The 15,932-nt window shown below is 36.4% G+C and overlaps 1 protein-coding gene across 2 annotated transcripts in view; it reads left to right on the top strand.

The window, feature by feature from the left end:
* The window catches only part of PSME4 (proteasome activator subunit 4), a 106,363-nt gene that overhangs the window by 27,795 nt on the left and 62,636 nt on the right, over nucleotides 1-15,932 (top strand). For both annotated transcript variants that reach the window (XM_019021080.4, XM_031007900.3), the window contains exons 4-11: nucleotides 3,507-3,551; nucleotides 5,964-6,113; nucleotides 6,678-6,741; nucleotides 7,350-7,424; nucleotides 8,794-8,916; nucleotides 10,747-10,839; nucleotides 11,407-11,672; nucleotides 15,203-15,389. In XM_019021080.4, the coding sequence (XP_018876625.2) occupies nucleotides 3,507-3,551; nucleotides 5,964-6,113; nucleotides 6,678-6,741; nucleotides 7,350-7,424; nucleotides 8,794-8,916; nucleotides 10,747-10,839; nucleotides 11,407-11,672; nucleotides 15,203-15,389 (1,003 nt within the window). The remainder of the gene's footprint in view (nucleotides 1-3,506; nucleotides 3,552-5,963; nucleotides 6,114-6,677; nucleotides 6,742-7,349; nucleotides 7,425-8,793; nucleotides 8,917-10,746; nucleotides 10,840-11,406; nucleotides 11,673-15,202; nucleotides 15,390-15,932) is intronic.

Raw genomic sequence — 15,932 nt, forward strand, 5'->3', positions numbered from 1 at the left:
TGGGATTACAGGCATGAGCCACTGCGCCTGGCGTATTTATGCCTTTCTTTGTGGTGAAATTATCTTGGCCCTAATTTTGAGTGAAGTGGCAATGAAAAATGACTACTTACTAGTTTAACTGAGCAATCAATATTAGATTTTGAAGATAAGATATGAGATGGATAATGTCTAACTAACTTACGGTGGATTTGTTTGGGTGTAGAGAAGGCAAGTATAACTGACTTCTAGATGAAGTGCCTGGCACAGGTTTAAGAAAAACAAATACTGTATAAACAGTTACCATTAAATTATAAAGGGATGAAGGCAGATATATACAGAATAGTCCATCATTACAGTTAACCAGTTCATTTATGAAAAAGCAAATATTATTCTGAAGTTAAATTTTAGTTCAAGAACTGTCAAGTGAAGCTGCAAGTACTTCTGGCTATGAGCAGTCTAGTTTACTCTCATCTTGAATATATCATTTGCTATACTTTTCCCTGGTTTAGAAGTGAATATTGTCCTGATAGAGCCAAGGAGGCAGGAGGCATAAATCTGCAAGTTTATATGGTTCACTGTCTCAGTAACTGGAGGCGAAGACTATTGGTTTTCCTCAGGCTTATCTGTTAGTATTTGACATTTACTTTGTTAATGGCATTATGAGGAAATCGAGGTCCAGAGAGGAAAATTCACACAGAATCATTGGTTGAAACTGGAACAAGAGCTTAAGAACTGGGACAAGAACTCTCTTTCTACCCTTAATAATAGGGTGGCAGTTGGGGAGGAATTTCCTATTTTGATGTGATTTCCTAAATCATAAATTAGTAGCTACTCAGAGGCAGTAAGAGCAAAATAAGCACAAAAGTTTAATTCTTAAGGAAATTGAGAATACAATTTATTATGGCTAAGTATGAAATAATAACATTTATTATCCTTAATTCTGGGCCATATACCTGCTTTCTATACCTTATCTCATTTAATTTTTGTAACAGCTTTATGAGAGGTAGGTATTATTGCTCATATTGATGAGAAAACAGCTATAATATAACTAGGAAGTAGCAGAACTGATACTCAAGATCTGTCTGACTCTAAGCCCAAACTGTAAACCATTATATGCACTACTGTGGCTTTCTTTTTCAACCTAACATGTCTTTTTCAACCTGATGTATCTTTTTAAAGAGGAGATAGGGTATAAGAAAACCCATCCAAAGCTTAGTTACTCTGTAGATCCCTTTTGATTTAAAAAAAAAAAAAACAAGTGTTTTGAATTGTTATCACTTTAGTATTACACATTTCCAACAGTTGGAAAGTATTTAGTGATTATTCACTCCCTCTAAAAATTAGTGAAATGTAGTCTAGTAGCATCTAGCCTTAACCTTTTATTTTATTTTTAAACAGAAACATTGTTCCCTTCATCTTGAGAGATTACAAGAATCACAAAAGGTCACTATACAGATATCACAGGTTAGAGAGATTGTACCCTTTTCTGGATAAACATCATAAATCCAATGGTACAGGCCTTATATTTAAGAAGGGGTTGAAATTGACTTTATTTAGAGTAACTAAATTGCATTCCCACATACCCTAATCCTCTAATAAGTGAAGTGACTCTATCAAGTGTTACAATTAACTTCCTATTCTTCTGAAGCGTGAAGGGAACTGAAGAAAACATGTAGCTTTGCAGCCTTTTATGACTTGCTTTCTAGAATCGTGTATGACATTATGCGAAAGTATGTTGGTATAGCAAAGGTCGTATGTGAAAACAGCAGGTTTTCTGTGTAGTGCAGAACCAATAAAATAAATGTAATGTTAATGAGAACACAAGCATTAGTACTGATAGAATTATGTATCTTATGCTCATTTTCATGGATAAACAGTTTACAATTTTAGAATTACCTTTTAAAAATCTGCATTTAAATTGAGTAATTTAGTTTAAAACTAGATGACTCTTTAAACCTTAGCTGTTAATTCTATACTTTGTTACTAAAAGAAGACCCAAGATCTGTGCTTTTTGTTACTCTGATATAAAATGTTTATTATTTACAAATCAATAGACAGATAAGTATAAATATATATGAGCAGATAGCCTTTTTATAAGCACTTTGGAAATGCCCAGAAAGAAAAATCATAGCTGTGGTCTTCAGGGAGCTTTAAACGTAGTTGGATAGAAGTTTGCCCTGTTTTTTTTTACTGGGCAAACTTAGATTTTCTCTAAACTGTGTTTTTGAATTGCTTAGCCTTTTCATAAGAAAAAAGAAGAACCTCCCTCTCATGATCAGAGACAGTGCTTATTGATGGCCTTTTGGCCATGTAGTTTCTTTTTTATTTTAGAAGTCATCTCATGTGTTGTAATCTAGTTGCCTCTTCAGTTAATTTTTCTCTGAGTAGTTTTGAAATTAAAGAGGATTTCTACTGCTCCAAGTAATGAGATTATAGTTTTCCTCTCTTGGTTATATAATATGTTGATTATTTGTGATGAGTTTGCTCTCTGTTATTCCTTGGAATTTCTTTGCAGATTAGTTCCTAAACTTTCAGAGAAGTTGGATAGACTTCTGGACTTAAGAATTTCAAAAAGCTTAATAAGAAAGTGTCAGGTGGAGACATTGCCTGAAAGTTACTCCTTTCCTATATATATGTATTTTATATATATATTTAAGTATGTATTATATATATGTATAAATTTTTTTGAGATTTGGGGAATTTTATTTTTACTTGTACATATCATACTGTAAGTAGTCACACGTATTTTAAAATTCCAGCTCAAAATTATCTAGTGCTCCATTGTTTATATTGTTTGTTTGCATTTGACCACTTGACTATGATCTAGTAAGTATTTAAATATTCCATTCTGGTCATGTGTTTAAACCAGTACACATTGGCCTTTTTATTAAAAAAGAAATGTTGATTATAAATTCATACACACATTTTTATGTTGGTCTCCTATATTCACTTGAGGCAACTACATGTTGTAAAGTAAGTTATAATTTTTAATGTTACTTGACTAACTTTATAAGTATCTGCTCAAAGAGATGCTATTGTTCTTTTTGATAATTGTTGCTGGCCGTAAAGTGCCTTGGAGGGTTATCGAACTCTCATCAATTGGTTGTGAAAGCTAATTTCTGATGGAAACACCCAGATTTTGGTCTGTCTGCTGCTTGTGTTTTGATGTAAAAGTATTTAAGTAAAAATTATTTGAAGTTTTAAGCCACTATGTTGATAAATATGGTGTGTGGTCATTGCTGCCTACCTTGTAAAGACTGAAAACAATTTGTTCTTTTCCCAGTGTAACCTTTTTTTCCCTTTAGTTCATACCAGAGACAGTGAAATGAGGGCAAAGGAAAGAGTAGATTAAGGAGTTTAGGTATTTAATCCTTGCAGTTCCGTTTGTATGAAAGGGAAGGCTCAATTAATACATGTAAACAAATAATACCTGAATGTGTGAGGTTATCTTAGAGATATTTATTAATTGAATTAGATATGTTCTTAAAATACACCAATCTAATTATCAAATGGCTTTCCCCCCCCAGTTCTGTAGAAAATATTCTCAAAACACTCGTGAAAAGCTGCCGACCGTAAGTAGCTTCTCAATTTATAAAGCCTCTTGTTGTTTCTGTGGGCTTTTCCACATCTTTAGTATGGTTTGAAGAGGAAATGAAAAGTATAAATAGTTCCTGACATTGTGATGTTAGTCACTGAGCACAACATACCGTTTCCAGTTCGTTAACTGAACTTCTCAGATTTCATTTAGAAATTTAGAAATTTTAAAGTCATCCATTGTAAAGTAAGAATACCATACTTTACATAAAATCATCTTTATTTGGAAGCATTTCCTAGAGTATTGTTATTTGTTATTCAGATAAAAAATATGAGTAATGCCAAGAAGGTGGTTCATAACTTTTTTCAACTATGTTCTGTAGAATATTTAAATATCCCATATTCTTTTCTTTTTATTTCAATATTTTTTGTAGAGAGTGGGGCCTTGCTGTATTGCCCGGGCTGGTCTTGAACCCCTGGCCTCAAGCAGTCCTCCCACCTTGGCCTCCCAAAGCATTGGGATTATAGGTGTGAGCCACCACTCCCAGTCAATTATCCTATATTCATATGATCAAAGATGAGTGTGGATAAAATTTAATTTTAATTTTTTTGGTTATCTTTAATTTTAATTAATTAAAGCTCAATTTTATGTACTTGAACTTTTTTTGTGTTATTATCAAGTTATTCTAAGACTGTTTAGATGATATGGAATCGGTGACTCCTTTTTGGTGAAAAGCCATGTATTATATGCTTGTAATTCTCATCTTAAATACATATTTAATAAATCGGATATTTATTGCTGACCTTCTGTATTACTCAATGTTGGGCAAATGTATTTTCGGCATATGAAATATCTGTCTCTCAAGCAACTTAAGGTTCACCCTGAGTCATAAGCCACCAATGAACATTGTCATTTTATGCGAGGCAGTTACCCTCTTGGCCTGTGTTTCCTCACTGGAAACTTGATTATCACTTCAATACTTACTGGCTCATAGGTAATTCATAGAACTCCCAAGTTTTTATTTTGGATTACAGGGTTAACAATTGAATCAGAAAACTTAAGAAGGAGAATTGATCCTTGATATGTGAGATCTTTGAAGGTGGAGCATAGTTTGTTTTTGTTTTTTTAAAATTCCAACCTGTTACACAAGGACCTGACACATAAACGCTTTGTGAACTCAACAGAAGTATTCTTAGAAATATAATTTTATTTTTCACATAGAAGATTGCAGTATGATTTTAATTAACACAAGTATATGAAGATATAATAGGATTAATAATATGATGTGTGGGCCAAGCCTATAAGTCTATTTGAAAGAGTTTCCCAACTTATTTGGAAAGAATCAGAATTTTTCATATGCTGTTTGTATTTTAAACCTCTTAAGGCTGGGTGCGGTGGTGCTCTCCTGTAGTAGCAGCTACTTGGGAGGCTGAGGTGGGAGGATTACTTCAGTTTAAGAGTTTGGGTCCAGCCTAGGAAACATAGTGAGAATCTGTCTTTAAAAAAAAAAAAAAGCCCGTTAAGGTGTATTTAGCAGTTATACATGTGTCCTCTTTATTTACCTTCATTTTGTGTGTATACTCACACTTTGGATTTTAATTTTGTCCAGGGACCCTCCTGTCCATATCATACAGTTATGGAATATCACAGCCTGTAGACCAGATCATCTAGTCCTCTCGTATAGGGGAGGACTCTGTGTTCCAAGGAAGGTAGATGGTTTATTCAACATGCCTAGAGATTGCTGGACTGATGTTCTCTTTCTCGTCTACTGGTAATCCTTTTCCTATTTAGACTGGATTCTTTTTGACAAGATTTTTTTTTAATTGTTACATAGCACAAAGGAAGTAAGACAAAAACTCTGTTTAATTTTGTAGGTAACTGAGTGACTTGTATTTTATCTGAGTTTTATCAACTTTATAGTGTTTAGAAAAATTCCCTTAGACAAGAGGAGAATTTACTTTATCCCAAGTATGATGGGGAATTTTTTTTTTTTTTTTGAGACAGAGTCTCACTCTGTTGCCCAGGCTGGAGTGCAATGGCGCAGTCTTGGCTCACTGCAACCTCCATCTCCTGGGCTCTAATGATCCCCCAACCCCAGCTTTCTGAGTAGCTGGGACTACAGATGTGCGCCGCCATCATGTCTGGCAGATTTTTTGTAAAGACTGGGTTTTGCCATTTTGCCCAAGCCAATCTTGAACTCCTGGGCTCAAGTGATCCATCGACCTCGGCTTCCCAAAGTTCTGGAATTACAGGCATGAACTACTGCACCCAACTGGGGAATTTATTTTAGTATTGTGAAAATATGTGTTAGTTTGGACATTTGTAGACTGTGTTACATGCTATGACATATATTCTCCTCCTCCCCCAGACTTTTGGTCAGTTATATATATTGCTGTTGTAGAGCTTTTAGCCAATAATCAGATACATGAAAACCTTCTTTTTTTATTAGATATTTTCCAGCAGATGCCACCGCTGAGATGCTAGAAGAATGGCGACCTTTAATGTGCCCTTTTGATGTAACCATGCAAAAGGCCATCACTTATTTTGAAATATTTCTTCCTACCTCCCTTCCTCCAGAACTTCATCATAAAGGTTTTAAGTAAGTATATTCATATCTTGACAAATTCTAAAAATACAGTAGGAAATACAGATATAGAAACTAGTAAAGCAATAACAAGTAGGAAAATCATTTTGCAAGTTCAGCCATTATTGTACTTCAAGTTTATTATACTTGAAGTGTGTTAAGGCTAAAACGGTTATAAGATTGAAAGTAAAGAGATGACACCCAAATAAGATGAGGGCTTTAATTTAAGAAATTAAGAGAAAGAAAAAATTGTCAGAAGGGGTAATAACAGGAAAACAGATAAAAGGAGAAGGGCAGGGAAAAGGAGGTAGAAAATTGAAAACAATTGTTAAATAAGAAAGGACAGTACTTAGTAATGAAGCAGAAGTTTAATTTGTGAGATCATATTTCTTAAATTAGGAAAGGAATATTCAGACAAGAAATACTCCTTTGTTTTATTAAGTTTATAACTTCAGTATTGTTTTTTCTAGTTAACGTAGTTATCAGTAAGAATAATAGATTATAAAAAAGACAAAGCATACCTGGCATTGAACCACTTTAAAATCACTTGCTATTCATAACAACATTTTTCTTCTTTAGACTTTGGTTTGATGAATTAATTGGCCTTTGGGTTTCAGTGCAAAATCTCCCACAGTGGGAGGGGGTAAGTATCCCTTTTTCCCTTTTTCCCCCCTATAGTATTTTTTTTCTTTTTTCCCCCCCATACTTTTTAAATTTGGAGATAAATATTAATAGATCATTTGGTAAGTAAATTGAAGTTCCTCAGGATTGGCTGTTAGCCATGTTGTGATCAGTTTCTTTTCAATTTTATATTATTTTATTTGTTGTATTCTAACAAAAGTATGCATTTATTTTGGTTTTATCAATATTTAGGAGTATAAGCATGTATTGTAAAATGCATGAAATGTAAGATCCTGTTGTTTTCTTTGGTACCTGTACTATCATGGTGCTGGACATATAGTGGATATTTTCAGCATATTTGTTGGATTAAAATTTCCTTTTCTATATTCATTGTGGATGGTGCTTTGTCATTTTTCTTTTTAGAAGCAATTTTAACTGCAACTGATTTTAAATGCGTGACATGAATCAATTTAAATTTGGAGGTTTTAAAAAAAAACAAAGTCATAAACTGTCTATTTAAGTAGATTGCACTAATGATTGCCGAAAAGAACAAATGGAGGAGGGGTGTGACTATGACACTTAAACAATAACAACAAATGTATTGACTTTGTCCTTTTTGTTTACTTTCAGCAACTAGTAAATCTCTTTGCTCGATTGGCTACAGATAATATAGGGTACATAGATTGGGATCCATATGTACCAAAGGTAATTAACATTTTGGGGAAAAAAATTACAAAAAATAAACCAGGCATGTGGTGGTAGGCGCCTGTAATCCCAGCTGCTCGGGTGGCTGAGGCAGGAGAATCTCTTGAACCCAGGAGGCTGAGGTTGCAGTGAGCCAAGATTGCACTACTGCACTCCAGCCTGGGTGACAGAGCTAGACTCCGTCTGGAAAAAAAAAAAAAAACATATTGAACATAAATACGATAGCGCCAACAACAATTTTATGTCGTAAAGGAGAAACGTTTTTTCTATGCCAATTCCAAGTGGCACATAAAATTTTCTTTGATCATTAGTAAAAACATATATAAATAATTTACAGGGCTGGGTCCAATTACCTTTTCAAAAGGTAATTAGACCATATTAAGGTATCATAAATGTGTTTTCTTGTGCAGGATATGAACTATCAGTGTCAAAGTAATTTGGAAAGTACTAAGTATATTATCGAGAGCATCATACATTTGTACCTTCCAATGGGTTTTGTGTATCGTATTTGGTTGCTCCTCTACAGTGCTGCCCACTTTTTAGATCACAGTATATATTTTCCTAGAGTAAATAAAGCTAGATGTTCCAGGTGTGTCTTCAGTACTATTTCACCTGTGGTAGAATAACCTGTGGAGCTTGAGTAGGGCTCATGGGGGATATCCTGGTGATTCTGATGCACACACTTACATTAGAGCAAAGCTGGGGAGTAGCTGGATGCAGATGCTCTGTTTGCTTTTGCTTGTGGTGTCTTCCTGTGTTGTTTGGCCATTAGAAACTAATTGAGGAAGAGAAATCGTTTCTCCCCACCTTTGGGCCGCTACCTATTGGTAATGATAGAGTTGGAATATAAATTTAATTTTATTATAATTGTTAAGTGATTGACTAAAATACAAATTCTTAGGGAAAAATCAAAATACCATTAAAATTTTGAAAGGGAAAGCATTCTGCTAGAAGATACTTGCATTTAGGTTGGTGCTGTTGTGCATGCTTGACATGGAATAGGAGCTCAGGAAAAATTATTTGTGCATTTGGGACAAGAAAGAAGTCAAAATATTTCATGTTTAGCCACAGTATGTTTTTGTCTTTTTATATTTAGCCATAAATAATCACATTTGTCTGTTCTTTGGATACATGGACACAACTGCTTTATGTCCATGTGCCTGTGACCTCAGCGTGTCATACAGCACATCTGTTGATATTTATATGTAATTTTTAAAGAATAAAGCGTTACTAAATACTATGTAATTTCACTTAAAAACCCTTGTGATGAAATGAAAATATCTTCAGTAACACTAATATACAGCACTTACTAAGTTAAAGAATTATTTTGATACCTGTAAATATCCTTAATTTTTTTTTATTTTAAAAGATATTTACAAGAATTCTGAGAAGCTTGAACCTCCCAGTGGGAAGCAGTCAAGTGTTAGTCCCAAGATTTTTAACAAATGCTTATGATATAGGACATGCTGTAGTATGGATCACCGCCATGATGGTTTGTAATACATTATATTTGTTTTCTGTAGTTTACGCCTATTTTGTGTTAACCTTACAAAAATTCTGGATAGTCGCAGAAGTTGATAATAGTGGCTTGGTTGGTGACTTGATTCTTGGATATTTTCTGATTTAGCAAGCTCATGTTTATCAAATCCAGAATATAGTGGTACCATTTCTAAATCTCCCTAACCAATGGACGTTATAAATAGAGTCAAAAATCTAGGGTTTTGAGGGATTCACGATGTCTAACATTTTTACTGTCCGGGAACCAGACTTGTAGCCCGGAAGGCTTTCCCAAGGTAGGATTACAACTCAGGATTTGTATGTGCTTAGACTCCATTACTTACTCACTGTTAATGTTCACATAAAACATTGCACTGAACATAAAGCTTACTAACAAAGTAATCTTAGTGAAGGGAGAGATGTGAAGGATTACTTGGTTGCATCATTAAAGGAAAGTGAAGACATATCAAGCTTAGATTTCAATGTCATCTTTCATATAAGAATATTAGAACAACTTCCTATTATAATTATCTAGTTTATCATTCATATATTGCTTCTGCAGCTATTTCTTCATGAATTATTATTCTGTTTTACACGTTAGCTTGTTTCTGTGGAAAAGACAATTTTTTTTAATTTAAAAGTTTACTTCTTAAATTTCATTGTAAGAAAAACAAATTTAAGCCCCCCTTGTTTTTGCCATTTTATTGTTACACAGAAAAATCCCATTTTTCTTAATCAGTAGGAGCAAACACTGAAGGATGTTTACTATCTTGCATATGCAGTGAGTTGAAACTGGATTTTTGGGGGCTACAGAATTGGATAGTGATTAGTATTAGTTATTGTGTGAGTGAATTTTGCTCTGCTTTCTCACACAGTTCTCATTGGCAACTTCATTTTGTGTTAAGTGTGAAAGTATGGCTGAGTGCCATGACTCACATCTGTAATCCTAGCACTTTGGGAAGCCGAGATGGAAGGATAGCTTGAGCCCAGGAGTTTGAGACCAGCCTGGGCCACATGGCGAGACCCTGTACAAGAAAACAAAATTAAAAGTAAGCACGGGCACGATAGCACATGCCTATGGTATTAGCTCCTCAGCAGGCTGAGGTGGGAGGATCGCTTGAGCCTAGGAGATTGAGGCTGCAGTGAACCATGTTTGTACCACTGCACTCCACCCTGGACAACAGAGGGAAACACTTTTTTTTTTTTTTTTGGAGACGGTCTCGCTCTATCGCCCAGGCTGGAGTGCAGTAGTGTGATCTCAGCTCACTGCAACCTCCACCTCCCGGGTTCAAGTGATTCTCCTGCCACAGCCTCCCGAGTAGTTGGGACTATAGGCGCCCACCACCATGCCCAGCTAATTTTTGTATTTCTAGTAGAGACAGGGTTTCACCATGTTGGCAAGGCTGGTCTCGAACTCCTGACCTCAAGTGACCTGCCCGCCTCAGCCTTACATCAGGTTTTTTATGCCTGATGTTAGCATTCTTGGTAATTTTAAGATGATAATCTTAGTGATAAATTTTAGTATCCAGGTTATTTACTGCAGAACAGTAAAATACGCTGTTTATTATCCTAAGTTGACGGTATTTTTTTAGTTTTTTATGTTGGTTCAAGTAAGCTGCCCTTATTTGTAGTAGAATATTTTGAGTTGGTTTGCATGAAGTTCATCAGGGAATTGTTTTTGACTCTTATTTAAGGGTAGAATTTATTTTTGTCAGCAAGTTGACTATAAACTGTATTAGTGATTTACATATAGGCTTGGGCCTGTTGACCTCTGTTTTTACAGTATGATGTGGGTACTGACATTTTTACTCTTTTATCTGGACAGGGTGGACCAAGTAAGCTAGTGCAAAAACACTTAGCTGGTTTGTTTAACAGCATCACATCTTTTTACCATCCTTCAAATAATGGGCGCTGGCTGGTGAGTAACTTCGTTTTGCATTATAGGGCTTGGAATTTTTAAAGATATGGTCATCCTTGACTATTGCCTATTGTGTGACCTGTAATACATTTTCTGTCCTTCATAGCTTTAGCTATATGTAAATGCTTACATTTAAATTAAATTACTGTGTTGGAGAGCATATAAATTAAATAAATAATATTGATGTGGTAACTGTTGACAACATGGCTCATTTTTGCAAAAAAATGGTAACAAAAATGCCTTAGAAGCATAGAACCGTCTTTTCAGTTTTATCCTGTCATCTGTTTTTGTTGTTTTTAAGTTGTCCAGTTAAAATGGCTTTCATGTAATGGAAAATTATGTGCTAGAAATTTTTTTAGACTGGAATTTGAAACTCATTTTCATTAATTGTTAGGAATAATTAATTGGTAACTTTTAATTCTATCTAGCTATGCTGTGCAGTTCTTTGTAATAAGATAATAAGAACTGTCACTTTTAAAATCTTTTCTCAAGAAGCTAGAGAGCAACCATGAATATCTATGCGGCAAAGTAGAACCTACTTAGAACTTTTTGCTTCTGTGTCCCCAGAACAAGTTAATGAAACTACTTCAGCGGTTGCCAAACAGTGTTGTTAGAAGATTGCATCGTGAAAGATACAAGAAGCCCTCTTGGTTAACTCCTGTGCCTGATAGCCACAAGCTTACTGATCAAGATGTTACAGACTTTGTACAATGCATTATTCAGCCTGTCCTCTTGGCTATGTTTAGCAAAACTGGTAGTCTAGAAGCAGCCCAGGCTTTGCAGAATCTTGCACTCATGAGACCTGAATTGGTAATACCCCCTGTACTTGAAAGGTAAGTGGTTAGTGGGAGTCTCAGCCACAGCTGGGTTTTTCTTTTGGTCTGTTCAGCTCGATTCTCTTTTCTCCTCTGTGGCTTCTGTTTTGCTTTTTCGATGCTTATTCCTGTTCCTAGAGGAGAAGCAGGACGTTTTAATGTAATGATTGGTAACTTGATAAAGGTTTATTGGAGAGAAAAAAATTGAAATGGAATGGGTAACATACATCTTTTGGATTCTTCGCACATTTTAGTTACCAAAATTATATGCTTATGAATTAAGATCTGGCTTTGTTTTTTAGATCGAAATGTTGAGTGTCACTAAGGATTGAGAATATGGCAGTGAAAGTGGTTTTTGGATTTCTTTTATTTCTTAGAATCAGTGGTAGAGAAGAAAATTGTGTTTATTATTTTCGTGTATTATATATTCAGGTGTGTTGTTTTTACAGTGTAAGTTTTATTTTATTCATTGTGTTTTGTGTGTTGAAATGGTAAGGAAAACTCTTTACTTGCCTAGCCACTGTCACAGAATAGGCGTGGTATACTTACAAAGAGAGAGACAGCTACTTTTCTTTTTTTTTTGAGACGAAATTTTGCTCTAGTCCCCCAGGCTGGAGTGCAAATCTTGGCTCACCGCAACCTCCGCCTTCCTGGTTCAAGGATTTCCCTGCCTCAGCCTCCTGAGTAGCTGGGATCACAGGCGCCCGCCACCACACCCAGCTAATTTTTGTATTTTTAGTAGAGACGGCATTTCACCATGTTGGCCAGGCTGGTTTCGAACTCCTGACCTCAGGTGATCCACTCGCCTTGGCCTCCCAAAGTGCTGGGATTGCAGGTGTGAGCCACTGTGCCCAGCCTACTCTTAATTTGAGAGCAATTTTTAAAGTAACTTGTTCAAGAGCAAATTACTTAAGCTTTCTGTTGTACCTCTGATTCTTCTACTATCTGAAGCTTTATGATCTCTTTCTAAATGTTTTTGTCAAATATAGAGGAGGAATGTTAGCTTTTAGAACCCAGAAGGATCTAGCCATTGAGTTCCATAAAAATTTGTCCAAGGTCCCTAGTGGTAGAATTCAGACTATAGCCTATTTTCTGACTTACTGTTGAGACAGAATAAGTGTTGGTCATATTTACTTGGGGAGGGGTACCGTGTTCAAGATCTTAACCAAAATGGGCCTCCATTATCTGTAATTTTCAGCTGTTGATGCTGCCTTACCTGCCCTCATTGCCATAAATATTCAAGTTAGGCCGTACTTCATTTTCCCAACTTCTCCTATTTTTACGTATACATCTTGGGGCATTGAAACTCTTCCAGCATATAGAACTTAATTAGGAAATGGAGTGGGGGAAGATAGGCAGTTTCCTGTCTGTCTTCAACCCCCAGTATTCTTTGCTTCTTGGCCTCCACAGAGTAGCAGAAGCCAACAGTTAATGTTAGGTTCCCTCATGCTCCCTGGAGAGGAGGGACTTCATCTGTTTGCTTAGCTAACATTTTGAAGTTTGGAGTGTTTTTGATGTTTCTTTAGTTCCCCTTTGCTTTGTTATTTTCAACTGATTAATTATGAATAGTGAGCTAAATTCTTAGTAGAAAGAACAAAGCTTATAAATAAATAGACCTATCACATTTTTCTTTAGTGCTAAAATTTTGGACAAATGTAATACCAGCATATTAAGTGATATTGAATGCTTGGCCAAGATAAATGTTTAATAGACCAAATTGACAATACAATGACATTTTTTGAGACTTTCAGTTGTAATTTTGTGCTGTTTTGAAGTGGCATCACCTTTTTAAATTTATTTTTTATTTATTTATTTATTTATTTATTTAGAGACAGACTCTTGCTCTGTTGCCCAGGCTGGAGTGCAGTGACATGATCTCAGCTCACTGCAACCTCCACCTCTCGGGTTCAAGTGATTCTCCTGTCTCAGCCTTCCGAGTAGCTGGGATTACAGGTGTCTGTCACCATGCCCAGCCAATTTTTGTATTTTTAGTAGAGATGGCGTTTCACCATGTTGGTCAGGCTGATCTTGAACTCCTGACCTCAAGCAGTCCGCCTGCCTTGGCCTCCCAAAGTGCTGGGATTACAGGTGTGAGCCACCGTGGCTGGCCAAAGATTTTATTTTTAATAAAAGCAAAACTTCTTTAAAAACTAAAAATGTAGAAAAAAAATTTTAGACACTTAGTTTTACATCTCCAAGAAAGCTTCTGTTAAAGAGTTTGGTATGTTTTCTCCATTAAAAAAAAAAAAAAAAAGCAGCTAGGCTGGCTCATGCCTGTAGTCCCAGGACTTTGGAAGTCTGAGGAAGATGGATTGCTTGAGCTCAGGAATTTGAGACCAGCCTGGGCAACATGTCAAAACTCTGTCACTACAAAAAAAATACAAAAATTAGCCGGGAGTGGTAACGTTTGCCAGTAGTCCCAGCTACTTGAGAAGCCAAGGTGGGAGGATTACCTGATCTGGGCAATGTGGAGGCTGCAGTGAGCTGTGATCAGGCCACTGCACTCCAGCCTGGGGCAGAGTAAAACCCTGACTCCAGGGTTGGGGCTGGTCAGGGGAAGGAAAGAGTAGAGTATCTGTAACTTGTTATTCCACTGACTGACCATTAGATTAGTATAATATAGATTAGGATGGCTGAAATCATGCAGGATCTATCAGTTGATGTTCTTTTGGTTTTTTTTTTGAGACAGAGTCTTGCTCTGTCGCCCAGGCTGGAGTGCAGTGGCATAATCTTGGCTCACTGGAACCTCCGCCTCCCAGGTTCAAGCGATTCTCCTGCCTCAGCCACCTGAGTAGCTTGGATTACAGGCATGCACCACCACACCCCGCCAATTTTTGTATTCATGATAGAGGCAGGGTTTCACCATGTTGGCCAGGCTGGTCTCAAACTCCTGACCTCAGGTGATCTGCCTGCCTTGGCCTCCCAAAGTGCTAGTGTTACAGGTGTGAGCCGTCACACCCTGGCCTCTACCAGTTTGTGTTCTTTTTTCACTGTGGAATTGGCATGGAAAGAGTTGGTAAGGTAGCAGGAGATTGGGGACATGTGCAATAAATAATCTGTGTATCTTTCCTTTATTTGTGTACAGTAGTGTCTCCCCTTACTGGTGAGGGATGTGTTTGAAGACCCCCAGTGCATACCTGAAACCATGGATAGTACTGGACCCTATGTATACCGTGTTTTTTCACATACATGCATACCTGTGATAGTTTAATTCATGAATTAGGCACAGTAAGAGATTAACAACAATCATAAAATAGAACAATTATAAAAATATATTGTTCAATGTAATAGAAGTTATGTGAATATGGTCTCTCGTTCTCAGGACACTGAAATATTTGGTTAACCTTTGTTAACTGAAACTATGGAAACTACAGATAACGGGGCTACTGTAATTCTGTTAACTTTGATTGCAGATTTTCACTCTGAGTATTTTGCTGACTGTAAGCCTTTAAGTCAAAGTGCAGTTTATGAATTTATTATATTTAATGTATTATGGTATTATGCATATCTGTGATGGAGACTTTAAAAATTCTGTTTTCAAACTGTAGAACATATCCTGCATTAGAGACATTAACAGAACCTCACCAGCTCACAGCTACTTTAAGTTGTGTAATTGGAGTAGCCCGCAGTTTGGTATCAGGAGGCAGATGGTTTCCTGAAGGTCCTACACATATGCTACCTCTGTTGATGAGAGCATTGCCTGGGGTGGATCCAAATGACTTTAGTAAATGCATGGTGAGTATATTGGTGATTATACACTCCGTATTTAGGTAGGAGGCAAAGTAAACTTCTCAGTGACAAAAGGTTGGAGAAAGTTGTGCATAAGCCTAATATAAATATGAAAATAAATGTTGTATAATTTAATTATTAAAGTAACAGTTGTTTATTTATTTATTTATTTTGAGACGGAGTCTTGGTCTGTCACCTAAACTGGAGTGCAGTGGCGCGACCTCGGCTCATTGCACTGTGATCCGCCTCCCGGGTTCCAGCGATTCTCCTGCCTCAGCCTCTTGGGTAGCTGGGATTATAGGCACACGCCACCACGCCTGGCTAGGTTTCGTATTTTTAGTAGAGACAGGGTTTCACCATGTTGGCCAGGCTGGTCTCGAACTCCTGACCTTAAGTGATCCACCCGCCTCAGCCTCCCAAAGTGTTGGGATTATAGGTGTGAGCCACTGCGCTCGGCCGACAGCTAGTTAATTATGAAGAACCTTACAGTGTTCAATTCTAAATGAGGAATACCCAGAAAAACTGTTGTGGGATTTTGATCAAGATAAT

This window comes from Gorilla gorilla, chromosome 12 (genome assembly GCF_029281585.2).
Source record: "Gorilla gorilla gorilla isolate KB3781 chromosome 12, NHGRI_mGorGor1-v2.1_pri, whole genome shotgun sequence".
In the NCBI taxonomy this organism is placed as follows: domain Eukaryota; kingdom Metazoa; phylum Chordata; class Mammalia; order Primates; family Hominidae; genus Gorilla; species Gorilla gorilla.